The following is an 11014-nucleotide window of genomic DNA, read 5'->3' as shown; positions in this document are numbered from 1 at the left end:
TGTGAGTGCGACTGTTGTCTGTCTCCATGTGCCCTGCGATTGGCTGGCAACCAGTTCAGGTTGTACCCTGCATCCTGCCTGTTGACAGTTGGGATAGGCTCCAGCACTACCCACAACCCTTGTGAGGATAAGCAACTAAGAAAATGGATGGATGGATCCAATCAATGAGTGCTTTAAAGCTGGAGTCCATGGACATCACCACATTTTGATTTTCCTTGCTGGAGTCACCTTCCCATGCTGAATGGTTTGAGAGTCTATAGTGTCTGTCATTTTGTCTTTAGTCAGTGACAAGCATACTCTATTGGGTTGAAATCCCATCACTGACTTGACCTATCAAGAGTAATACATTTCATTAAATCCAAAACATCTTGAATCGCTTCTACAGTATATTGTATAGTCTTACCATCTTCAGATCATTGGAATTCTTGACTTCTTCTTGAGGTTAAACATTTTACTTCTTCAATAAAGGATTCTGTGATCCACTGTCCTACCTTATTTTAATGTTGATAAGGAAGCATATTGTGATTTTTCCACTTTCATAAATTAGTTCTTAAAGGTCTTGATCCAATGTGATAAGCTTTTGTCAAAAAAGATTTTCAGGCATCTTGCCATGGTAAAATGTTCTCATTTTGGGAGTGGTTTTGTCTCAAACGGTGCACCATCGCTCAATCTGCTGGTAATACTTAAAGTCATGCACACACATGATTGAATTTAAGGCATAAATGCTGAAAAAACAACAATGCGAAGAATGGACGTCATGGGAGGAACTTTCTACATATTATACGTTGGGGTAGAAGTCACTGATGGTGTAGTGGTACATCACCCTGACTTATCTGTGTAATCGAAATGACGATAGTACCTCCTCATTGGTGGTGTGATTATGAGTATAAATGGTCGGGGGTCTCTATATGTGATCTGGGATTGACATGGAACATGTCCAAGGCAATGTTCGTAATTCACCCAAAGTCAGCAGGGGATTTCCCCAGCTCCCTGTGTACTACCCAGAACAGGATCTGACAAAAGAAAATATTTGGGTGGAGAAGTAGATGGAATGCAGGGGCACAAATAGCTAAACGGACCGAGAAGGAGAATACAAGACTGTAATCAAGGGCTGCACCGCTGAGGAGGAAAAACGTGCTGAAACAAATCTAATATAATGAAACAATAATGATGGAATAGTTCCCTTACTGTAAATGGGACTGAAATCGGGGTGTCACAGTCCTTAAAGTGATATATGCCCACTTGAAGCACGAGTACTACAAAAGGGACTGACTCAGTACATTAGCCTCACATAACATGAATCATAGGAGGGATGCACCTGTACAAATGAGAACCCACCTGGCATGTCCCAATAAATAAATACATACATAATGCACATGGTGACACGGTAGCATTGAAACTTTAAAACTTAAAAAAAAAAAAAAAATAAACAATGTAAGACAAACCATTAATGGTGGGCATCTGTCCATTCATTTTTCCTCATTTGCTTTGCGGACAAGCTTGAGCGTGTCCCAGTTTTTTGGGTGATAGGGTCCATCCTGAACTAAGCCAGTCTCACATAATGGTGGGCATTTACACAACTATTGGCATTAAAAATTATTAGTATTTATATATATATTTATTTATATATTTATTTATGTATTTATTTATTTATTTATTTATTTATTTTTAAGTAGCATTCAATAACTTTTCATCTTGGATATTTTGATTCATCTCCTTCTGTGTTAATGAACTGTCCATCCATCTGCTGAACCACTAATTGGGTTGCGGGTGTGCTGAAGCCAATCCCATCTGACTCTGGAACTGGTTGCCAGCCAATCGCTGGGCACATGTAACCAAACAACCATTCACGCTTACTAACACTTTAGAGTCTTCAATTAACCTCCCATGAAAGTTTTCAGAATGTGGGAGGACACTAGAGTACACAGAATAAACCTGCACAGGAAGTCCAGAGTAGATGTGAAAACTTCACTGTGCTACAGTAAAACTGTTCCAGCATGAAAGAAAGGCAGATCTCCCATTTTGCTTGACCTAACAGACAAACAGGACAAAAAAAACAAACAAACAAAACAAAATGAAACAAAACAGAAAAACAACGCTAACCAATTGTCCACCGTGCAGCCCGAATTAATCACTTGGAGGTACTGTAATTAATTGGGATACTGTGTTTAGAAAGTTTGAAGAATTAACATAAATTTAGGATTTGTGAAATTACACAATCTGTGAAAGGGAATGTTGATGGACGTATTTTAAAAAGTTGTTAAAGCTCAATAATCAGTTTTAATACAAATGTACTGTCGTTGTACTGTGCATCATTCAAAATGCCTTATCCACAAATTCAAACAATATAACTTTCTGCAAAACTATTGAAGCCAGAAGCATCGTCTTCTTAATATATTCATGGTATACTACACTATTTACAAGAAAAGCATTACAAATTTGAAAAAATGTACTATTCACAATAGTCAAATACAACAACATTTATATATAACCCCAGTAAACTCATGTTTAATGTCATACACTAACCATCCACCATATTAAAGTACATGTTATCATAATATCCTGCAGCTGAATGAAATATTCCTGTCTAAATAAAATAATAATGTTGTATAAAGGTTTAAAGTCTGACATCACCAGATAGGTATCTGTTGAATAATATTGTTACATTACATGGTTAAAGTTTCCAGTGCTATAGAACTGTTGCACATCATTCTGAGAGTTGTTTCCCATTTCCTAGCCCTTTTCCATGTAATAAATTGAGGCAACAAAAATATTACAATTCAAGTAAATCATCTTAGTTTGTGTGTAGTGCAAACTCTGTCCAATTTACATTTATATTTAAAAAAAATTCCCCAGTTAAACTTTAAAAGAGAGATGTTAACCACAGACAGGTTTTTAAACAAAATCCAGACATTTTATATTCTTTTATCAGTGTAAACATTTATGGAGAAGAGGAATTGTTTATTATTAGAAAAGTGTGTTTGTGAAGCAACTTTTTTTTGTGTGATGGTGAACAATGCATACCCCGAATTGACCCTCTTTAATTAGATGTTTTCTAATCATTGAACCCGTGTGTAGTACATACATACATTTTTGTATTTGTGTGTATGTTTGTGTGTGCTTGGCAGACACAGATTGTAATATTTCACTCCTGCACCCACAGGGATGGACCATTCATTTTCCAAAGCCCCAGCGTGGGTGTCACACAGTGGTAATGAGAGGAAGCCTGGAAACAAGGGGAAGCTCGCTGGCAAGCAAAGAAGGAAAAGCTCAAAATAGATACCCCCCCCCCGCGCGCCCCCCAGATGGCAGGAAAAAGACGTGACCGTGATCGATAAGGATTACATCATCAGAAGTATGTACAAATTGGGGGTTTTCATGCTGGGGGTGAGTGGGTGGTTATAATGTTTTTGATTTTTTTTTTTTTTCAGACATAAAAATGAAAGAGGAATTCGAGCATCACGACAGGGAAGGGATCATCTTTGAAAACGGGTGCTTTTTGACAACAAAGACAGGTACTCCGCCTTCAGGGTGAATCGATCAAAACGTGGCTCGGGTATTGAGGACAGCGGCATCATACCTCGGCAAACAAATAAAAAACGCACACTGACCAACTTGAAAAATCAAAACGCACTCATCAAATGCTTCGTACGCGTGCACGCGTGTGAGTGCGTCGTTAAGGAGAGCGGATCCCTCTCCGCTTTCCCCAGTAACTCAAACAAGGGGGTGGCTGCTAGGCAACCAAGCCACATCACATCAGGCTGGCCTGGAGAGAGTGCGAGAGGAGGAGAGAGGGAGGTGGGGGATGTTCAGAGGCAGAAAACTGTGCTGGCACTATTACATAAGCCAGTAAGCAAGTCCCAGTGTTCGCATTAATGCGGTTCGACACTCGGAGGGGAACTGAGGCCCATTACTCACAACTGACAAGGCAGGTGAAGGCGCAGCATCCGGCAGTGATTTTAAAAGCTGTTCATATTTATAATGGGGAGGGGATTTAGATCAGAAGCAAATAACACCACATGCGCATTGTGAGCGAAGTTTTTGTCTTCTCTTTATTACAAACAGGGCAACCAACACCCTAAAAGTGTACCTTACAGTAGTACATATATGAATATGCGCTTTAATGACATGTTGATAACTGAAAACGCCTGATGAAAAATATACAAGGGTGGCTTTGTGAGTGTATGAAAGATATGTCAATCAACATAATCTTCATGGGTACATCGTCTCTTCTTGTTCCTGACAACTTATGCAAAATATGCTATATAGTCGACACAAAACATGAACATAAATTCTGCCGCCACATGTATTGAGCTCATTTTTGTGTTTAATGCATTACGAGTTGCCTACAATAGGGAGTACGTACTGCTTTCATTGTCACACTTTATTGCAAACATGCATCACAAGTCCGCAGGCCTGGACGATTATGCAGAAAAAAAAGAAAAATCCCTATTAATTTTGTTGATATTGTAATCACAATTAAAAAAAAACACAATTGTTCATTACTTTCAAAATTTACTAGATATTCAACTACTAAAACTCAACTTTAAATACTTAAAAGAACAACCAGAAAAGATTAAAAGTGCGTAAAAAGAAAGTTGCAACGGAATTTAATTCATCTGACTCAATTTTCACAGATTAGAATCTATCCCAGTAGGTAATGTTTTGTGTTACTGCATACATTGTTTGTATGAGATTATTTAAAGGTAAAGCACTCACATGACTTCTGAGGCTAATTTTTATGTAAGAATTGAATGTTTTTGAGATGTCAGTCGTAAAATCCATGAATATAGTATAATATATTGTAGAAAGCGAAATATTTTTGTCGCGAAGACTTTGAATAACAGTGAATGAAGATCTTACCAATGTTTTGGTTTTAGAATGTAAACAAGTAGCCTTGATGTCCACCCGAATGTCTTTGGTTGCACGAGCGTAGAATCTGTTTGGTTGTTGGAAACCTACAGTCCAGTCCAGGCACCTCAGAGCTCCCTGGGGATGATCGTGAAGGGTCGGACGGGACAGGAAGCTTCCAGCTCCAGAGCTGTGAGGAAACAGTCGGGGGCCTGACTGGATCCCAGAAACTGCAGCGCCTCTCCCAGTCCACTCCACGCGTCATGTGACGTACTGTGGACCTGAACCGCATCGCGTAGGACCTTCTCCCCGAGGTGTGCATGCCCTGTTTTCACCAGGAGCCGGCCCTGCACACATAATTGAACATTACACTATTTATATCTCAACAAACAACAACATGATGGAAAAAAAAACATTTCATTCATTCATTTCACACAATTAATGTGGTATTCATTCATAAACAAAGTATGCTTATGGTTGTGGATGCGGATTTCAGTGGTGTAGAACTGTACTGCATCATACTCAGACCTGTTTCTAATTTCTGGCTGCTCATAGCTAAAAAAAAAAAAAAATATATATATATATATATATATATAGGCCTGTTGTTACATTTAAATGCCGAAGCCACAAATACTATAAACCTTTAAACCAACCTTCAATTGTACCAAAGTGTGAGATAGTTTGTCATTGTGATGTGTCTTCTCTTAGTGTCAGCAAATTAGAAAAAATAATAATAAAAACTCTTTAAGGCCACTACTACAATCAATCAATCAATAAAAAAAACAGGCTCCTAGCTATTAAATGCTCCTTCCAGATGAAGTTGACTGTCGAACAAACTAAAACATAAAAGAGAATTACTGGTACATGTTGCATATTTGTAACAACCTTATTTGTCATGGGCGGCACGGTGGATCAGCTGGAAAGCGTTGGCCTCACAATTCTGAGGTCCCGGGTTCAATCCCGGATCTGCGTGTGTGGAGTTTGCATGTTCTCCCCATGCCTGCCTCAGAGCACTCCGGTTTCCTCCCACATCCCAAAAACATGCAACATTAATTGGACACTCTACATTGCCCCTCGGTGTGATTGTGAGCGCGGCTGTTTGTCTCGATGTGTCCTGCGGTTGGGTGGCCACCAGTTCAGGGTCTACCCCGCCTCCTGCCCGGTGACAGCTGGGATAGCCTCCAGCACTCCCCGTGACCCTCGTGAGGATAAACGGTGAAGAAAATGGATGGATTATTTAGCCATTAAGTCTATGCTTAGTTAATGCAAAAAAATGACGGGTAATGCCTTGGATGGTGTCATTATGGTTTTAGGAATGGATATTTGAACATGATCAGTGGAGCAACACATGTAGATAGACAATATAGAAATACAGGCAATTATGCTTAATACTGTTCGAAAAATGACTCAAACATTACAAGTTACAGTAGTTAAGTTCAACTCTTCTTGGTTTGTCAGCATGGTTGTATTATACTGCCACCTGATGCACACCAGATGCACACCAGAACAAACCAAAATGAATCATGAGACACAAACAGTTTAATTCTTTACATTCGAATTCAAATTTTAGTACTACTACATGATTTTCCATCCATCCATCCATCCATCCATCCATCCATCCATCCATCCATCCATCCATCCATCCATCCATCAATCCATCCATCCATCCATCCATCCACTTTCTGAGCCGCATATCCTCGAAAGGGTCACGGGAGTCCTATAACCTATCCCACCTATCAATGGGCAGGAGGCAGGTTACATCCCGGAGTGGTCGCCAGCCAATTGCGGGGCACATGGAGACAGACAACAGTCGCACTCACAATCACACCTAGGGGCAATTTAGAGTTTTCACTTAAAATACCATGCATGTTATAGGGATGTGGGCGGAAACTGGAGAGCCCGGAGAAAACCCACACAGGCCTGAGGAGAACATGCAAACTCCACACAGCCGAAGGCGGATTTGACCCCAGAACCTCAGAACTGTGAGACAGATGCGGTAATCTGTCGGTGCAGTAAGAAAAGAACAAAGAAAACATTGAAAGTATACAATGCAACTGACCAAAAGCGGTCATTGTATCTCTCACAAAACACTATAGTATCACAATCCTCACAACGGACAAAGCCAATATCAGATAATCTTGTTCTTATCATGCCCTTTACTTTGACATCTGTTGCTTGTGCAGTCAGAGAGAGGAGTCTTGTTAGGCAAATGTCTGCTCACAAACTCTTAATGGTGAAATTTACGTCGCTCTCATGAAACTTTCAATGAGAGCCCGCACACCCGCCGTGTTTACTTTTGATTGTTCACCTTTCCTTACTGCTGCTTTGAGGAAAAGCTTTTGCAGGATCAACTGTGCGGGTTTACCAGTACATGTACAGTAAGTCCTTTTAAAAGTGACCCGTTGTTCTAATTTCTTAGATTTGGATGGGACTTATTTCTCTGGAGAAGCTGCATGTCCCATTGCTATCACATTTTAGCTCAGTTGAAACATTAACAGACGGCACGTTGAGCACTTTTGCCTCACAGTTCTGAGGACGGGGGTTCAAATCTGGCCTCCCCCGTGTGGAGTCTGCATGTTCCCCCCATGACTGCGTGGGGTTTGCTGCTGGTACTCCAGTTTACTCCCACATCCTAAAAACATGTATGGTATGTTAAGTGAAGACACTAAGTCACCCTTAAAGTTGAATGAGCAAGTGAATGGTTATTTAATTACATGTGCTCTATGATTGGGTGGTGACCAGTTCAGGGTGCACCCCACCTGAAACGAATGCAGCTTTTGCCTAAAGAGAGCGACACCCTATTTAAAGGTGTGCGTAATTATTAGCATCTTATTTTCTTTTGGAAAAATGAGCTCCAAAAGAGAACTGCAACACACCTTGGATACCTCGATGCACTAAATGTTCAGTGTTCAGAGAGAAAGAACACACACATAAGATGAAGCACACAGACTGAAGCAAGAAATATCTGAAGACAGATTTCGCAAAGATTTTAGGGACTGATGAAATGAGATTGACTGGATCACCAATGTGCACAGAGCTCCACTTTGACCCAGATACCAGCAAAATGGAGGTGGCATACTGGTATGGGCTGGTATTAATAATGATGAGCTAGTTGGACCGTCTCGGGTTGAGGATGAGCCCAAAATGAACTCAAGATCATGTTTTTGTAGACGTTTTCCTCAGGTACTTGTACAGGAAGAAGTCTGCATCTTTGAAAAAGAGATTTTTTTAAAAATGATTTTTATGCAAGACACTGCTCGATCAACTAACACCTCTAAATAGTCATCAAGACTAATGAGACTAGCCTAATAATTATGCACACAATGTACAGTATCTTACAGTCAGAAAACAAAACCACTAAAAGGCGTCTAGCAGATCGGTACACTCGATTTTCAGGAGTGAAGAAGACTCTCTAGAGAGTGATGAGCGGGGCAGATGTCATGGGAAAACAACATTTTCTGCTCCAAAAATGGCCCAATAAAACTGGGCAGCTTATTGGAGAGAGAACAGATTGCAAGAAAAGTCAGATGAAGAACATTGGGACTGCTTGGTTCTGGCATCAGAGAAAGTAAAACTGGGATCAGTTGGTTGTGCTTGAACCGCTACAAGCCATCTGTCTCCATTTTTACCTCAGTAGATCGCATCAAGCTTGGCGGTGCAGATTCGTGTCTCGTAAAAGCGCCACCGAAGTGAGCTGAGCGAAGCTGAGTGGCTCGTTGCCTTTCCATCCCTCTTTCAAGGTGATAAAAATACACGCCGCTTAATGAAGCATATTTACATTCCCAGGGACAATAGAAAATCAACATTCAGCAAGAAGACATTCCTGGTTGTCTTTTGTTATTGTCATTGAAGGAATTAGTTTCGATTTCAGATTCAAGCCAAATGCTATCCTTATGTCGATGAAATAATTCCTTATTAAATACGTTGAAATAACAAATGTAACTCTGTATGGTGTACACTGATAATAATCCAAGTAGTTTGACAGAATGCATTTAACTACAGAGATCCAAACTTTGAAACAGTACCACGAAATATATTTGCATTGTGGCCATTTTTGTCGCACCGATATGTCTCAGGTCACCAATCAAATTTTAGTATTGCACAAACACAGACCCAAACCCAAAATGCATTTTCAAAATCATGGTTTTATTCATTTAGGGGGGGAATCTAAACCTATTTGGACCGATTTTCCAAAATCTTCTGGTTACATTTTTCTCAGGAGAAACAAATCAATCAATGTCATCCACAGCTCTTTATGAATACAAACAGCTGAATACTGAATAATGAATATTGCTATTGTCAATCATGTTGACAGACTCGAACTTGTAGAAATATTCAAGGCCATGGATGATTATTTTTTTGTTTTTTTGACAGTGGCCTCTTGGAAAAGCAGTTTCACCAGTTTATGTTCCATATACTACAGTATGTATAAAGGAGTGACAATAAAACTCGATCATAATATTTTAATCCATTAAAATTATCCATATATTATCTTTACAGCACTGACCACTGGATCAATGTGCTGCTTTTCCTGTACAAGATTTCTCAGATCATCATTCTTCCCTCAGGTACCCAAGAGACACCTGTAAGTTCACTGGTTATCCATCTCCATAAATCCTTTTGAGAACATAACAACCAGTTTGTACTGTAAAAACCCCATAAGACTTGTCATTTGGGACTTGGTCTGACCTGGTTGTTAAGCCCATTTAGGTCTGTAGTCCAGATCCTTACAATTGCCATTCCCCTCCATTAGAACTGACTGCCCTATAAATCTCCCTGTCTCAGTGGAAACTGAAAAAATAGAGGAACTACTGTGGAATCTTGATAAAGGAGACCCTCATAAAACAGATATTAGATCGAACCGATCATAGGGACAGAACAATGTGTCCAAAAATATAGTGGAATATTTCTTTTTGTATACAACATAACTGGATCCTATTGCCTATGTGGCGACCATGTTGAATGTGAGGTATTGGTGAAGCGGCCATGTCATGATGGTTCTATTTATTGTCTACTGAGTGTAATGTGAGAGATCGCCATGGCTCTGAGTCAATAAAAATAGTCTTTGGAGTCTAGAACATGCTATTTTTGATACAGTCACACTTTTTGTCAAGCTGTTCGCCTTTGGCAATGAATTTGGGATTAGAAAGCACACAAAGTCCTCGCCTATGGAGTCCTTGAAGTGCAAAACAATATAGCAAATTGTAAAACACTTAAACATTTCAGAAAATACAAAACCCAAAGACAAAACACTAACATTTCAGAAAGCAAAAAAAAAAAAAAAAGACAAACCTTTAAAATTTTAGAAAACACACACACACACACACACACACACACGCACACTGAACATTTCAAAAAACAAAACTAAAGACAAAACAAATTACAATTTCGGACACCTGCAAAAGGAAGGCCCCATTTCACACCCATTCTTGGAACACACAAACTCTTTCTCGAAAAGACCAACCCCGCTTCGATATGTTTGGGTTCTGTATCGCGGGAAGTGTCGGCTATGCAGATAGAATGCAATGTCCAGGTGAAATAGCAGTTCTATATTTGGACATCTTCAACAGAGAGCCTGTACAGTAGGCATTTCCTGCTGTATATTGAATCTAATGTACTTGGTCACATTTCTTAAACTACAAAATGATAGATGAAGACTAAAGGAAGAAGCATCTTGCCGAAGAGAGCGGATGCTGGCAAGAATTAAAAGTAAAGTGTGGATATTTGTAAGGAAGCTGGCGGTTCCAATAATTTTTTAATGGACTGAGTGAGGGCTCTACCTTGCATACAAATTGGTCAGAAGCTTTGCTTTTTCATCGAAAGGCACATTCTACATTATGATTATAGTTTAGCATTGATGTAAACAACAGAATCAGAATCGGAATCACCTTTGTTGGCCAAGAATGTAAACAGCACATAAGAAATGTGTTACCTGTAGTTGGAGCTGCCCTAGTTTAACATACATGCTGAGCATGAAATACAGTAGACAAACAGTCAATAGAAAGGGAAATGTTTTTTTTTTTTTTTTTCGGGAGTGGGGACGACCCACAGTTGTGCAAAGGATGCAGAGACTTCTATCATTTAGACCAGTTAGAATGGCCATTAGAGTCATAGTCCAGTGCAATGACCATTGTGCAAAGGGTGTCAAGACTTCAAGGAGGTT

At 39.7% G+C, this 11014-nt stretch overlaps 1 protein-coding gene across 3 annotated transcripts in view; it reads right to left on the bottom strand.

Annotated features, from left to right (window-relative positions):
- Window positions 1–4048: 4048 nt before the first annotated feature.
- The window catches only part of ttc7a (tetratricopeptide repeat domain 7A), a 43721-nt gene continuing 36755 nt past the window's right edge, over window positions 4049–11014 (bottom strand). For all 3 annotated transcript variants that reach the window (XM_061837657.1, XM_061837656.1, XM_061837658.1), the window contains one exon: window positions 4049–5198. In XM_061837657.1, the coding sequence (XP_061693641.1) occupies window positions 4980–5198 (219 nt within the window). In that variant the 3' untranslated portion in view covers window positions 4049–4979. The remainder of the gene's footprint in view (window positions 5199–11014) is intronic.

This window comes from Syngnathoides biaculeatus, chromosome 12 (assembly GCF_019802595.1).
Source record: "Syngnathoides biaculeatus isolate LvHL_M chromosome 12, ASM1980259v1, whole genome shotgun sequence".
NCBI classification, from domain to species: Eukaryota; Metazoa; Chordata; class Actinopteri; order Syngnathiformes; family Syngnathidae; genus Syngnathoides; species Syngnathoides biaculeatus.
The sequence above is the reverse complement of the archived record's forward strand: the minus strand, read 5'-3'. Positions and strand labels throughout refer to the sequence as shown.